At 46.7% G+C, this 16,490-nt stretch overlaps 1 protein-coding gene across 4 annotated transcripts in view; it reads left to right on the top strand.

Moving 5' to 3' along the window:
* AFG1L (AFG1 like ATPase) overlaps positions 1-13,811 on the top strand; it is a 146,270-nt gene extending 132,459 nt beyond the window's left edge. For 2 of the 4 annotated variants that reach the window (XM_080937873.1, XM_080937876.1), the window contains 3 exons: positions 9,006-9,146; positions 10,594-10,707; positions 12,859-13,811. In XM_080937873.1, coding sequence (XP_080793999.1) covers positions 9,006-9,146; positions 10,594-10,707; positions 12,859-12,987 — 384 coding nt within the window. In that variant the 3' untranslated portion in view covers positions 12,988-13,811. The other 2 variants (XM_080937874.1, XM_080937875.1) reach the window with 2 other exon arrangements.
* Positions 13,812-16,490: the final 2,679 nt, after the last annotated feature.

Consider the following 16,490-nt stretch of genomic DNA (forward strand, 5'->3'; position numbering starts at 1 on the left):
TACATTTATTTATTTATTAGTGGGGGGCGTGGCTGCGTGGCATGCTGTGTGGAGTCCAGAGGGCAATGGAATGAGCCCACATGGGTCCCAGAAACTGAACCCATCTCACCAGCCCTAGACAAAGTTTGCAAAGTAGCTTGAGGTAAGCAGATTTTTATGAGTTCAAGAGCAGCCTGGTTACACAGCTAACCAGAGTTGTCTCAAAAGGGGGCCGGGTTATATGTATGTTCAAAGGTGGAAAGGAAAATGTACTAGTAACAATGAGTAAATCTTAGAAGAGAAATTGAAAATATAAAAAAGAAACAAATGGAAAATTTAAACTTAATGATTCTACCTGGCACTAGCGAGACGGCTTGGCAGTGAGCAAGGACCCAAGTTCAGTTCCCAGCACCCACACCGGGCAGCTCACAACCACCCGTCTCCCACTTCAGGAGATTTGACACCATTTTTGGCTTACAAGGGCAACTGCACTCAGATGCACACACTACAAACCCCACTCCCACTCCTAGACATGCATATAAGTAAAGATAAAAATAAACCTTAAGATACTCTCAGCCTCGGACCTGGAGTCCCTCAGTGGCTCAGAAGATAGAGTTTCTTGTCATGTGTGAAGACAGGAGTCCAGATTCTGAATCTGTTACCTACGGAAGAGCTAGTGTGTTTATAAACCTTGCACTAGGGACAGGGAGTCCCTGAGACAAGCTAGCTGTCTAGACTAGCCGGAACTCTTCTGCAGCGAACAAAGTAGGAAGCTGCGGAAGAAGAGGCTAGCCTCTGACCTCCACACTTGCACCTACACGGGTGTGCACTCCCACAGATGTGTGGACACACACACAATTATAGACCTAATCCTTTAGAAAACATGTGCTCAATGCCAGATGTTAAACGACAGGAAAATTACCAATAGGCCAGCACCGTGGCGCACGCCTGCCGTCCGAGCTCTCCTGAAGCAAATGTAGAAGGCTCCCATGATCTGTCGTCTGTGGTCTGCAGAATGAGTTTCAAGTCTGCCAGGGCTAAACAGCCTCACTAGATGTTCTCAAAAACAAAACAAAACAAAACAAAACAAACAAAAAAAAAAAACAGCAGAGAGAAAAACAAGCAGATGTCTTGAGACCTGGGTGGGATGAGGTGGCTCAGAAAGAGCTGTGAGGTCAAAGCAGCATCCCACAAGTTCGTATCCCTGAACATCTCTCAAACCAGAAAAGGTTTTAAGTGGTAGAACTAAGACCAGGGCTAAGGCTGTTCGGGTTTCCTTGAATGTTAATCTTTTGATAAAATTTAGGCTGCAGATAATTCAAGGTTGTCTTCTAGGCAAGAAGATGGAGTGAGTTATTTACAATGTCGTTCATGGTCTGAAGGGTTTGGCCTTTGTATACTCAGCAGTGTGGCGAGGCATTTAGCCTTGCTCAGATGAATGGGCATCTTTACCCATTTCGATGCCGTGGAAAGCAAAAGAATGGGAGGAAGAACAATAAATCTCAGAGACATCACTTCGTTTTCAGTACTGATTACACATTTCAAACATCCAAGCCCAGGAGGAATCAGTTTGTCCCCAGTGGGCCCTCTCAAAGGAGAACCAAAACCAAAACAACAGCAAAAACCCAAACCATCTAGCTGCAAACAGAACGCGTGGAGGGAGTCCATGTTCAGTCATTAGAATCCTGGGGTTTGAAGGACGGTCATTGTCTAAAGCCTCTTCCCTGTCTCCCGCTGCCTGCCTCCTGCACGCAGCTGACGCTCCTCTGCAAACCTTTGCTGGTGGGGCCAGAACCTGATCTTGTACCATGTGAATAGTCTCCCAAATTTCTGGAAAGATCCCAGAGCCAGACACATCTACAGTGCCAGCAATTCCATCTCACAGGCACAGCAAATGCTGCCCTCTGCTGAGGGATGATCAGGACGCTCCGTTACATAAGTGGCCAAGGCTGCTCTGCAGGGACAGATTTGTCATTTGGGCAGAGCCGTGTTGCCAATTCCTTCACCGCTGTCCTATAGCTGTCTGGCTAAACGCATTACATTTCAGAATGAACAGGGGGAAATGGAAGCATCTCAGTGTTGGCCATACAGTCGATCGTCTGCTGTGATCCCCACAGTCAACCCCCACCGTCCTCTGTGCAAGGCATTCATAAAAATGGTTAGCCAGCTGATGAAGTATTTATCCCAAGTGGAAAAAAGGGAAGGAGTTGTTATAGAGTTATTTTAATAAACGAGTTTATGAAATAATTCTAGCTCGACTTGGACTGTTTTGCTTTCCCTTGCCAATGTTGTTCTTGCAGCGTCTGCCCAGTTGCTAATATCCACACTCGCGTTTTTCAGAGAACTAGTTGGTTTATGTGGCTACGCTAGTTCTTATTTGTTTTAAGGGGTAACTCGCTGTGTTTAACAGCGGAGGATCGTGTTAAGCTGCCTTTAGACCAGGGCCCTTAAGGAGATTAAGCTGGAGATGTTGCACAGTAGTAGAACACTTGCTCCCCACTCTGCCCAGTGCATCAATACAAACTAAAACACAGTGGCCCTACCCAGTGAGACTTGGGGTGAGACTTGGAGGTGGGAGGAGTTTATGTATCCCTGTAACCACAGCCCACACTCCCAATGTCCCCACATACCAGGAGTAATTACCAAAGCAATCACATACATAGGTGGCATGTCCCTGGAAAACAAAACAAACCCCCCAAGACTTGTTACTTGTGTTCCGGATGTGGGGGACACATAAAACCCTGACTGGAGTACACTGGTCGACTTATTTAACTTATTCCCATTTTTCTGGAACCCGATGTGCTGAAGGGTGTTGTCCTGAAGAACAGGGGAACTTACTCACCAGTCTTACAAGCAGGAAAGTTGGTCGTGTTTGTCGTGGACGCCAGGCTACCTCCTCACTGTGCCTTACACTATAGCTGAAAACCCTGTGTAGTTTGTAAACTACATCGATCTGACTTAGACGTGTTTGAGTGCTGGGGTAACTGTCTGTGAGCCACACTAACCCATCTGCCAGTCTCAGTCTGTTTCCATGTGTATGAGGCACCTGCACACTCGTCCTGGTAGTCTGATGTGCTCGATCCTAGGTTGTTCCTACAACCCACCCCATGGAGCTGTTCTGCAGGTCTTGTGTGCTATCTTGGGTTATACCGTGTTTATATCCAGCGATTCTTATTAGTAATTATGAGTCTAGTGATAACTGTTTCCTAGTTCTAATGATTATTTTCTGTATGTGATTCTATGTGAGTGTATGCTGTATGTGTGCATGTTCCCGTGGAGGCCAGAGGGGGCGTTAGATTCCCCGGAGCTGGAGTTAAGGGATGGTTGTGAGCTGCCTCATTTGAGCACTCACATATGTGAGGTCCCTGGGAAGAGCAGCTCTTTGCTGAGTCATCTCTCCGGCCCCTTCCTCCTTCTAACAGCACTGCCTCTTCTTTTTCTCCCTACCGCTGGCTCTGGCTGTGCGAGCCAACAGCTTCCCTCCGACCACCTCCTACTCTCTCCTCCTCCACTAAGCTGGAAGTACTCCCAGGACCCAGCCAAGCACACTTGTCACATGGGAGGCTCTTGATGGAGCTGCCTGGTGTGACTTGTGCCATTAGGGGGTTGTCAGTCCCAGAATCTTCAGAAATTGGAGCGTTCTTCATTGCACAAAGCTCACTTGGGGACAGAAGGTTTATATGTTAACTGGCTTACTGTTAGAATGTCACTCTCAGGAGTCCTGCCTTAAGCACAACAGGGGCTCGATCCGGCGGACTTAGAACTTGCCTCCCAGCCTTCAAATGACATTCACAACGGAGGATGACTTTTCCTCTGCACTCCCAAGAACACTGTGGAGAGAATCTGTAAGAGTTGGCACAGCGTCCTTCTGTGATGAAAGTACCCCTAGCTGGGTCTTATGGTCTCGTGTTCCTGAGATTTCTCCAATCAGACTCTTGGGGAAATACTTTACCAGTAGATTTCATTGCTCTGTCGTTTAATAACGTCAGCTCATGTGGTCTTTGGGTTGTTTTGAGAAGGCCACATTCACTTTAATTCTTGTTCCTGGGGTATTTTATGAACTGAGGCCCATTGTAAACACAGCAAGATGCCACACATACGTGTTTAATGAGATGTTCTCCAGTACTGTTGTGAGGCTTCATAAAGACTAAAAGTGACTCTTGGGATGTGTAATCTAGACAGAGCTCGACACCACAATCATCCTACTTGAGCAGAATTAGATTTATAGTATGGCCAGGAGACAGACCCTCAGGCGGACAGCCCGTGTGCGAATGGGAAACGGACAGATGCTCAGTGTAGGGCAGCAGGCAGCACTGGGGGTGGGGCATGAAGAAAATCCCCACTCCTGACACTAGGGTCAAAACCAAAGCAGACAGCTGTGCTATTCCTCACACGGGAGAAAGATGCCAGCAAGCGAGCTCTTTATTCCTCAAAGTTTGCCAGAGAAACTGCTACGTGTGATGCAGCTGTATATACTCCCGGTAATTAAGGAAAACAAACGCTCTTTGCAAACTCATTACAGATTTAAAGTTCCTTAAGTTTCCATCAGGTTTCTGCAGAAACAAAGAGTTGGAGACAATAGTGGGGAATGCACAAACCATCGAATAAGTGGATTTTAATTGTTCCTGTCTCGAAAATTATCCAGATAACCAGCCGCATCAAAGACTATTAAACTTTTTAATTGTTCAGGTAGAAAGACGGAGAATGTCATCATTATGTGTCAGAAGAACCCGCTGTAGATAATGCTCCTTGAATAACATCCTCAAGGGTACTACGAAGTGAAGTGCCATTTAGTACTCAGAAGTAATCATGGGCTTTAATTATTCATAGGCACATTGCATGAATCCACAATGTCTGTTATGGTTTCGGAAAGTACCCTATGCTGTGGCTAACTACACAGGAGGCTGAGCGCCTCCAAAATAGAAGCACAGGTATCTGCAAGGCCCATGACATCCCATGTCTGCCAGTTAGCATGTTACCCTGGTCAGCAGGCCGGTGTGCTTTCACAGTTCTTACAGGATTTAATATTAGTCCTCGTCCAGGTTCTAGTTAATTTAGAAGTCCTTTGTTTGTATTTTACTTCTAGACAGGGTCTCACCTGACCCAGGCTGGCCTCAAACCTACCAGCTATGGAAGAATGGCGTTGAACTCCTGATCTTGCCTGTACTGCCCAAATGCCCAGATTACTGCCCTGTAACGATCATGCAGCGCTGGACGGCGTCTGGTCTTTATACTTACCTAAAATGGAAGCCTTTGTTCTTTCTGCTAGGGAATGCAGGAGGTGGGATGGTCGTGACCTTCCGAGCCTCTTACGCTTCTACAGGGATATAGCAATGGTGGCAGTGGCAAACCTGAAAAGGTGTACAACCTTTCAAGTTTCTCACTGCCGTCACGTACTCCTTCATGTCAGTATAGGAGTATGTCTGAGGAATGAAAATGCTGCAGGAAGCGGTTTTATCAATGTGCTCATGAAAACGTGGACTCAATGGAGAATCTATTGTTCCTGAGCTTCCAACCTGCACAGTGGATTGCTGCACTGAATGCATACCAAAGGCGCGTGAAACATGGGAGCACATGTTTGTGTGTAAGTGTCGAAGGGGTACGGTAAAGAAACTAGGATATAGGAATCTTTCAGTTCCATTATAATTTCATGGACCCCTGTTGTATATGACCCACGTTGACCAAAAACATCATCATGTGGCCTGTGATTGTATTTGCACTTTCAGGGATATTTTACACCTGACTTTACGTTAGTTCTGGGGAGAGTGCAGGGCACTCGGGAGCTGAAATGTGAGAAGTAGTGTGAGAAGTAGCAGAGATGCTACAGGTGAAGGCACTCGTGTGAGCCTGGAAACCTGCGTCCGAACCACAGAACCGTGTAAAGGTGGAAGGACAGGACCGACTCCACAGTTCTCTTCTGACTGCCACATGGCTACTCAGAAGCATGTACACACACACACACACACACACACACACACACATACTCACACACTGCACCACACACACCACACACACACCACCACACCACACACACACACTCACTCATACACACACACACCCCACACACACCACACACACCCCACACACACCACACACACACCCCACACACACCACACACACACCCCCCCACACACACTCACACACACACACCCCACACACACACCCCCACACACACTCACACACACCCCCCCCACACACACCCCACACACACACACTCACACACACACACTCACACACACACACACTCACACATACACACCCCCCCCACACACACACACTCACACACACACACACTCACACACACACACACACCACACACCACACACACACCCCACACACACCACACACATACGCAGTATTAAAATTATAGATAGGAATTAGTGAAGATATTTCACATTGCTTAACATCATCATCCTATTTTATTCTCTTCTGTCATGGTGCATTCTACTTCTTTTGTAAAATATAGAACTTTTTTTAATGAAGCTCTTCAAACACAACGCTTAGTGAATCTGCAGGTAGCAACTGATCCCTTTCCTACTTATGTAGCTTGAGCAAAACCCACGACTTAACACAATTATTAACTTGCATCAAGCTTTTCTCACTCAATGTTTCTCATAAGTGTGTTTCCATATTGTAAACATTTTTATGAACACTGTAGTTGGCAGCATCCCTCTGCCTGTCTCTTCATTCGCTCCTTCCCATCAGATGTCAAGGTCCAGTTCAGCTACAGCGCTCCAATGTCCCTGTGCACACACCACTCCAGTGTCCCTGTGCACACACCACTCCAGTGTCCCTGTGCACACACCACTCCAGTGTCCCTGTGCACACACCACTCCAGTGTCCCTGTGCACACACCACTCCAGTGTCCCTGTGCACACACCACTCCAGTGTCCCTGTGCACACACCACTCCAGTGTCCCTGTAGACACACCGCTCCAAGTGTCCCTGTGTACACAGCCTCAAGTGTCCCTGTGCACACACAGCTCCAGTCTCCCTGTGCACACACAGCTCCAAGTGTCCCTGTGCACACACCACTCCAATGTCCCTGTGCACACACAGCTCCAGGTGTCCCTGTGCACACACCGCTCCAAGTGTCCCTGTGCACACACAGCTCCAGTGTCCCTGGGCACACACAGCTCCAGTGTCCCTGTGCACACACCACTCCAGTGTCCCTGTGCACACACAGCTCCAGTCTCCCTGTGCACACACAGCTCCAAGTGTCCCTGTGCACACACCACTCCAAGTGTCCCTGTGCACACAGAGCCTTTTGTTGGATCTCAATTATTTTGTCCTGTTGTTTCCTACTAGTGGCTGGGTCAAGTTTATACCGTGTAAAGGGCTCTTATTGAGTCTGACGTGTTGTTTTCTGGCACAAGTGAATCAACTCGGTCCTCAGGGGCCCGGGGGTGTGGTTACATGCTTGCCTACGTGGAGCAGCTGTTTACTTTCTTTGGCAAGACCCGTATGTAAAGCACAGCCTGCAGATGCTGTTTCATCCTTCCTTGGCGACGATGGCCTGGCTTCACTTGTCTCCCAACCCTTATACTTGATGTAGATTTCTCATTCTGTGACTTGTCAGTCCAAGCCCTACATTCAAATTTCTGTTGGAATGCTCTTAAAATGCCCTCTTTGTGTCAATCACCCTTTCCTTGCAACTCTCCACTTTCAGTCTTTCCCACGTCTTCCTGCGTCCTGACGGGATGCTACATAATTTCCAACTTTCTTACTTGACTCCTGTGTGTAGTAAATCTAAAGCTTTATTTGTGGAAATAAAATGTATACCGTGCCATAAAATTTGAAGTCAATACAGGAGTCAGTGGTATCAGGTAAGTCACAGAAAAACTATTTTCATATTTTTCACCAGTAATGTAGAATTTAAAAATCTATATTTTTCACACGTGCCGAACTTGTTATCAACACTGAGAATATAGAATTCATAGTAGTTCTCTCTTGTGAGAATGGTTATTGCTGCATAATAAATCATCCCAAAACTTAGTGTATTAAAACAATAAGCATTTATTCCTGCTCTCTAGTGTCCTGATCAGCTGGGACGTTCTTTTGATCTCTGTTGGATTTGCTTTGGCATCTGCAGTTTTGCTGATCTGAGTTGGACTCTTGTCTGTTTGGGGACCTGCCAGCTTTATGCTGGTCCAGGGTGTGCTCTCGTCAACACAATCAGCTTTTCTGCATTCTCCGCAGCAGCTGACTGAGGTATTGCAGAACCGTAGGTGCTGAGACCTGTGCTTAGGACCTGAAGCTGTCTTCTGCCTCTTTTTAATGGCCCTGGTTTGCAAATCCGGGTTGAAAAGCCAGATCCTTTGGCTTCCTATCTGGATAGCTGCAGTCCATGTAGGTATAAACAAGCCTGCAGGAACACCTCGAGGTCACTTCCGTGCTTGGACCACTGAACATGGGCATTCTTCATTTCTCCAAAAAAAAAAAAAAAAAAAAAAAAAAAAAAAGCCAGATGTCTTGACTTATAATTTTCTAGAATATTTTTTCATTAATACATTGAATGCTTCCAAACATTTTAAACACTGAATGCCAGAAAGCAAGGGATTCCGTGGCAGCATTATCTATGAATAGCCTTCTCTAGTCTCCATGATGGCTGGTATACAGCAAAAGTGACACCATCGTGTGGCCTATAGCAATATCAGTGCAATATCAGTGATATGTGGCTCAGTGAAACATTTAAGTCTGTATGTTATAGAATGAAAAGAAACGATCAGGTAGCTAGGCGTGGTGGTGCGCACCTTTAATCCCAGTGCCTGGGAGGCAGAGACAGATGGTTCTCTGTGACCTTGAGGCCAGCATGATTGACAGACCAAATTTCCAACCAGGGAAGAGTGAGGAAGGGGAAGGGTACCTAGCCATTTGTTACGTACATGCCCGTGTCCTTTCGTGGCCTTCAAACACTGCCTCACTGGGTCTAGTCACCCTAAAGTCACCATCTAAATCTCAGTATGATTTTCCAATTAAATGAATCCAAAGATGATCACAGCTCCCTTCTCTCTGTTTTACTTACAGCCACTTGGAGCAAGTGACTATTTGGAATTATCAAAGAATTTCGATACGGTAATCATACGGAACATTCCACAATTTTCACTGGCAAAGAGGACACAAGCACGAAGGTTCATCACCCTCATTGATAACTTCTATGACTTCAAGGTAAGGATGGACGCCATTTTCACAGAACTAAGCATTGTGGACCGTGAAGTCCGATGACCCAGCTGGAATCCCAGAGGTACTAGCGCCTTGACTGCTCTGTTACTTGCAGTGTTAAACTCCATTACAAATGGCTCTCTGCTACTCCCTGTCCCATTACCCCACCCGTAGATTGTGTCATTAACCAGACAGAGTGCTTACATGTCAGACAAAGAATGATGAATGACCCTTTGCCTTACAGAAATGCTCCCCGTGATCTCCCAGCACCACCCAGGAACTAACCACCAAGAGACATCATGGTGTACTGTTTTCAACCCCTGTGTCTTAGCAAGGAGGTGTAGAACCGTTGTCTGCCCATGAAAGGCAATATAGCCCAGTGGTTAAGGAGCAGACCCTGGCACCAGGCTGTTTGTCCTGGAGACTGGCATCAGCCTCTGAGATTCTGTAGAAGTGAAGGGTAATTAATGGCGGTACTTGTATGACTTATTGAGGAAGTGTAGCAGGTTGCAATCCAGGTGAGCCCCTCTTTAAAGTGAACACCCCCCAAAGAAGATACCCACAGTAAAAATGGTTTAAGCAGTTTTTAAACTACTCAAGATCTCCCTCCACAGTCTTTGCTCAGAATAAAGCAGGAATTCTAAAACAGGGGATTTGTTGGAAAGGAGGAACAGAAGCTAGGAGAGTTTAAGACTCCATCTGCTTATCCATACAGTGACCTGCATATTCCCGAGCAAGATGCTCAGCTGAGACACAGTGGTCCTGTGCCCAAGCAACATTAGTTTCATGTCTGTGGAGATCATGTTCCATTACTAGTTGGAGATGACCACACACCTAACACTGAGATAATGAGAGCTAGCTGGTGTCATTCTCTTTGGAGAGTCCCCGCAGGATGCTAATAGACAAAAGGTCTGGAGAGATGGCCCGATGGCTAAGAATGAATACGGCTCTCCCAGAGAACCCAAACTCACGTTGGACACTTACAAATCCAGCTCCAGGGATCCCACACCCTCTTCTGAGCACCACAGGCCCCCAAGCACACACCCACACACAGACATACATGATTGAAAATAAATACTAAGAGGACAAAGGAGTTCGGGCAAATCTTTGTGAAACCATCATGACCCCAATGGCCCCACCTCTTAATAGTCCTGTATTGGGAGGTTTTCAACATGAGCTTTGGAGGGGCCATGGACACCCAAACCAGAAACGTAGAGGAAGACCACTGGAATAGGACCCAGGGGGACAGACTGAGACTGCCACAGGCCCGGGGTCCCCTGCAAAGTCCCCTGCTGTCTGCTTCACAGCGTGATCTATACCATGTGCTATGTGGTTTTCAAGAGTACAGGTTGCTGGGGAAAACCTCAGACGCGGTAAGAGCAAAGCCCCCAGCTCTTTATGTGACAGACATGTTGTGAGCGGAGTCCCACCGTCCACCCTCTTCCTGGCTCAGGTGCGAATAATCTGTTGTGCTGCGGCTCCCATCTCAAGCTTATTTCTGCATCAGCACCAGGACAGCGAGTCCGACCAGAGCAGAGTACTGATGGACGATCTGGGGCTGAGCCAGGTAGGGGAAACTAGCTTCATTTCATCTCATTATGAAGTGGCTCGATGGTTCAGAGTTCGGTGCACGCCACATTTTGCACAAGGAATGCAGTGTATAGTTAGCCCTGGAGAGGTGCTGTCTCGCCATTCCTGCCTCAGTTCCGGCACATCAACAGTCTCATCTTGGAGCCCCGTTGACTGTGAACGCCTTTGCTTCACAGACAGAGTCCCATGGAGAACCTAGCAAGTCCCCAGCTTAAGAACGATCCGTGCCGTAGTCCCAGACTTTTTATTAGGGAGACACTTACAGAGTCTTACAGAGCACCTCTGGGTGCCGGGCTCAGGGTTACTCTAGAAGACACTCTGACATGGTCCGGGGTTTTCTCTGGAGTTTGAACTCTGAACTCATCCCAGGCCAATCAGAAGGATTCCCTTCTTCTGTGAAAGCATTAGGGGGTATATTGACCAGCTATCAAACCATTGACCTATTAGTCAAAAGTTAAACTGTTAGCACTAGGGCTGGAGAGATGGCTCGGTGGTTAGAGCACTGACGGCTCTCCCAGAGGACCTGGGTTCGATTCCCAGTCTCTGCATGGCACAAGTTCTAGGGGATCTGATGTACTCTTCGGGCTTTCATGCGTGCTGCATGAACATGATGTGTAGACACACATGCAGGCAAGACACCCATACATGTAAAATAAAAGAGTAATCACATCTCAAAACAATTTAATTGCCACCATTTGACCCCCAAGAACAGGGACAGCATTCTTCTAGGCCTAACAGTAAATTCTTGTCGACTTGACTAGACATTAGTCATCCTTGGGGTAAACCTTGAAAACATGATTGCTTTGTGTGCCTGCTCTTCAGGCTGCTATAGCGCATACAGCTTCTCCACCATGGAAGCCATTTCTCACAGCTCTAGTCTGAGGCCATTATTCTGTCATCTGCCTCACATGGTGGAAGGAAGGATCATTGTGATCCTTCTTTTATGAAGACATTGCTGTTCTTGAGGGCCCCATTTTCAAGACCTAACCAACAGCCCCAAGGCCCTGTCACAGAACATCACTCCTTCGAGGGCTAGGGTTTCAACGCGGACATTTTGGAAGACACAAACATCCAGACTAAAGTGGTGTAGGATTAACTGTTTAAAACCCTCCCGTGGGAGCCACAGCAATGTCACTGCTCCAAGTGCAATGTGTATCATACAATCATTGTCCTTGTTGATTTCAAGGCGTGTCCCCGAAGTCCCAGTCAGTCAAATTAGTTTCTCGGCAGAGGCTCTTAACATTTTTGCAAGAGTAAGGGTTCAGACATGGGCCCAAATGAGCTCAGCCCATCATGGAGAAGCCAGGGAATGAGACTTAGAGTCCTAGTGTCACAGGGACCCAGTGGGAAAGACGGGCTGAGGAACAGAGACATCCCGGAAAGAACTTAACAGCAAACCCCAAGGAGAGGAAGGGAAACCGAAGCCATCTTCATGACCACACGTCCATGTTGAAATTCCCAGTCTAAGGGCGCCTGGCCTCCCCCTCAGCCAATACCAAACGTCCGTCACTGAGGACCAAAGCAGCTCTCTCCCTTAACTACGTCGGATTTCAGACAGCTTCTCCAGGGCCAGGGCCACCGAACCTCAGTCTAGAAAGAGTTCCTTGAGAAGCTTCCTAAATTATCAGAACTGCTGGGCCCCCTCCCTCCCTCCCTCCTTCTCTCTCTCTCTCTCTCTCTCTCTCTCTCTCTCTCTCTCTCTCTCGGTGAGGGGGAGGGTAAGACCATGTTGTTTTAAATTTACAATCTTCTTGCCTTAACCTATGGAGTTCTGGGATTAGAGGGTAAATCACTGTGCCTGGCAAAATTACCATTTTGCTCTTGGCTGCTATCTGAGAGAGATTTCTTTTCTAGCATTGTTCCCTTAGAGTTTGCAGCGAACTTCCATTCTGAGCAAAAGCTCTGTACTTGGCTTCGATCTGATATTTTTCCTTTTTTCTTCCTGATTCTGTTGACCATCTATTGGTTTAGTTGACACTTTAGTCTTAAGAGATTGTCTATGGAAAAATACATCATCTAAATCGATAAGACTGAAGGTTTCTTTAATCTGGGATTTGTTTCTGCAAGTCTTCCTCCAGAGTGACGGTTTTCTCAGGGGCTGGCCTTTGTCTGTCTGTTCTGCTCACAGGACTCAGCAGGGCTCTCCGTGTTTACAGGAGAGGAGGAAGTCTTCGCCTTTCAGCGCACCATTTCCCGGCTCACAGAGATGCAGACCGAGCAGTACTGGATCGAAGGGGACAGAAGGGGACAGAAGTAGGAAGTAACTGTCACTTTCACAAGAGTACTAAAAAGAGTGACTGTCACTGCATCACTGTGAACCGTTTGCCCTGTGGGCTGCCGCATCTGAGGCGGTGGACAGGCACCCCGAAGACGGCTCTTCTTTGAGATCTGCGTTTATTTGGGCTTACTTCTGCACCACACGTGGAATCATCACCCTTGAAGATTACTGAAAAACCTGGCATGCTGGCACTTAACTTAATCATAAAGGAACAAATAGGCAGAGAATGCAGGAAGCCTGGGCACCTCCAGGCTTCGGTTGCACAGCTGTCAAACCCTTACAAATACATTCACTGTAAGAAGCAGGCGGAATCCTACTTTTCAGGCTAAAACAAAGAAAGCTTTCTGAACATATGCTGAAGGGAAAAGCATTTTGCGTTGGCCTCTGTATTTCTGCTTATTGGTTGGTTATGAATGGCAATAACCTTCAGGCCCTAAGGTTTCCTCAGCACCAGAGAGAACCTGTGTCTAACCTGTAGATCTAGGTTCTCAGATAGTACCTGATCCCATGTGGACATGGGTTACAAAGCCACCAGGTAAGAAGCAAGTGGAAAATAGCCATATCTCCCCTCTGACAGCCAAGGTGGGGCAGGTGCCAGGATCGTGGCTAGTGGGAGTTATGGAGGAGCCACAGCTTCAGCAGCTTGGACCACCCCCATCACCGAGTTCCCACTCTGTTTACCAGCATCTGGTGGCACCTCAGTCACTCCTGTCCTTGATTCTGAGCTACAGAGTTGGGCCTCATAGGAAACTGGAAAGGACACTTGACAAATCTTCTGTAAATAAAGGCTGATTTATCCTTCATTGAGCGTGTCTGATTCATTTACGTAAAAACGCATCTTTGCTAAGTTTTATCACTAAAGGGAATTGGGTTGTAGTTATTTTAAAGGGCTGGAGAGATGGCTTGGTAGTTAAGAATGCTTACTAATCTCGCACAGGACCAGAGTTAAATTCCTAGCACCCATGATAGGTGACCCAAAATAACCCGCAACTCTAACTCCCAGGGACCTGATGCCCTCTCCCAGCCTCCAGGGACACCACATGCACGTGCCCCTATATCCACACAGACTAACATACATACACATAGATTTTTTAAAATCTTGTTTTTTAAAGATTAAAGACCTTAATTCCTCTTCAGAAAAGATAGACTGTTCAACCCTCTTCTCACAAATGATGTGAAAATTAGCTGTTTGGGAGAGTGTCAATCATATGTCTCATGGCAATGTAAATGTATCCTGAGGCTATTTGTCATTTAATGATCTGTCCACATCATTCTATTTTGGATATTAACTCTTATGTCACACAAATAGATGAACAGAGTAGCCACACATTAGAAAAAAGTCTGAATTAGGGCTTCTAAAAGTTAAATGTGGTGTAGCTGTGTGCATGTTCATATAGATGGATGGATGGGCAGGTTAATGGGTAGATGGATGGGTGGATGAATGGACAGATGGATGGATGGATGGATGGATGGATGGGCAGATTGGATGGGTGGATGAATGGGTGGATGAATGAATGAGCAGATGTATGTATGTATGTATGTATGGATGGATGGATGGATGGATGGATGGATAGGCCAATAAATGGATGGATGGGCAGATAGATGAGTGGATGAATGGACAGATGGATGGATGGATGGATGGGCAGATTGGATGGGTGGATGGATGGGCAGATGAATGGATAGGCCAATAAATAGATGGATGGATGGGTGGATGAATAGATGGATAGATGAGTGGATATGCCAATAGATAGATATGTGAATGAATGAGCAGATGGATAGACAGATGGATAGGCCAATAGACAGATGAGTGGGTGGGTAGATAGATGGATAGATGATGGATTGATGGATGGGTGAGTGGATGGATGGGTGGGTGGGCACACAGATGGATTTTTGCGATGCTGGCTACCAAACTCAGGGCCCTCCCCTATGCTAGGCAATTCCTCCACCACTGAACTTTATCAATACCTGAAAGATATGTTTACTGAAGTGAGACACTGAATTGAAATGAAGGAGAAGGGATGTTTCCAAGCTGGAAAGATGCTCAGTGGCTTGGAGTGTGTACTGCTCTTGTAGAGGACCTGAGTTTGAGTCTCAGCACTCACAATCTGTAACTCTGCTCTCTTCTAGCTTCTTCTGCACACACATGCACATACAGACACACACACACACACACACACACAAACAATGTTTAAAAACCCTTTAAAGAAAATAACTCACTATATTTGAAGTTAATGCCAGGTAGTTGTTCTGTTTTCTCAGTTTAAAAAGTAGACCTACAAAGAAAATTACAGATCAGGAAACTAAGGTTTAGGAGAGTGAAGTCCACTTGACCAGAGGTTCACATCTCACAACTACAAATTCATGTCATTTCACCCTGTTTATGAATAGAACCCTGTTTGATGATGACTTGTGGTGAGCATGCATACACTAACAGCACAGTTGTTGTTCTGAACGCAAGTAGAAACAACTTGACTTCACTTTTAGATCGTGTGTGTGTGCACGTGTGCATGCTCAAGAATGCAGGTATGAGTGTGTGCGTGTATGCATACTTCTGTGTGTCTCAATGTGTCTGTTTATGTCTCTATCTCTTTGTGTGTATCTGCATCTGTGTGGGTGTCTCTGTGTGTATGTGTGTCTGTGTGTCTCAGTGTATCTCTGTGTGTTTGTGTATGTCTTTGTGTGCAGTGCTGGGGTCTTACCCCAAGGCCTCACATGCCAGGCATCCCTCCCTCAGCCACACCCCAATTCTAAAGCTTAGCTTTTGCTTTTCACATTTTATTTTTACATTTAACCAAAAGACAGTGTAGATGGATAGACAGATGGACAGAGGACTGACAGGAAAAGAAACTGTAGCAGAGTGAATGGTATTGGTGGTACCTCACTCCAGCTTTTGTTCAAAGTCCAGGTTTGGACCTAAAAACGTGTTTGGGTGTTTCTGCAGATAGGCTCAGCACTCTGTGCCTCATTCACAACAAGGTGAGCCCCTGATGGAGAAAGTTGTCTTCCACAGGGAGAAGCTTCAGGAAGGACACTTGGACTGAAGAGGAAAAAGCAGGGGACACCTACCTACCCATCCATGTCAGCCAAATCAAGTGATGAGCATGTGGCAGGCAACACAGCCAGACCACACCCCTCCTGCCCGTGGTCCGCTGTTTGGAATACAGTTTTATCCTTCATGGATCAGTGATATAGCATCAACTCCCAGTGTAGGTGGCTTGTCCTTCTGCTGCTGAATCGTTTAGACTTTACAAACGCTGTGTCTGTAGGGGAACTGTAGTGTAATGCTCTGCCTGCATAACCGCAGGGTGACGTCTCCGGTTCCCTCTATTCCTCCAGACCCCGGCTCCCTGGGCCTTGTGGGAGAGGCGATGGTGGAAGGGGCTATCTCGGTTGGGAGTGGGGTTCAGAGAGGAGGGCTGGAAGTCCCTGTGAGGGTTCTGACTCCATATGAGGAGGCAGGTGGATGGAAATGACCCATCACC

The sequence above is a fragment of the Micromys minutus genome (genome assembly GCF_963924665.1).
Source record: "Micromys minutus genome assembly, chromosome: 25".
NCBI classification, from domain to species: domain Eukaryota; kingdom Metazoa; phylum Chordata; class Mammalia; order Rodentia; family Muridae; genus Micromys; species Micromys minutus.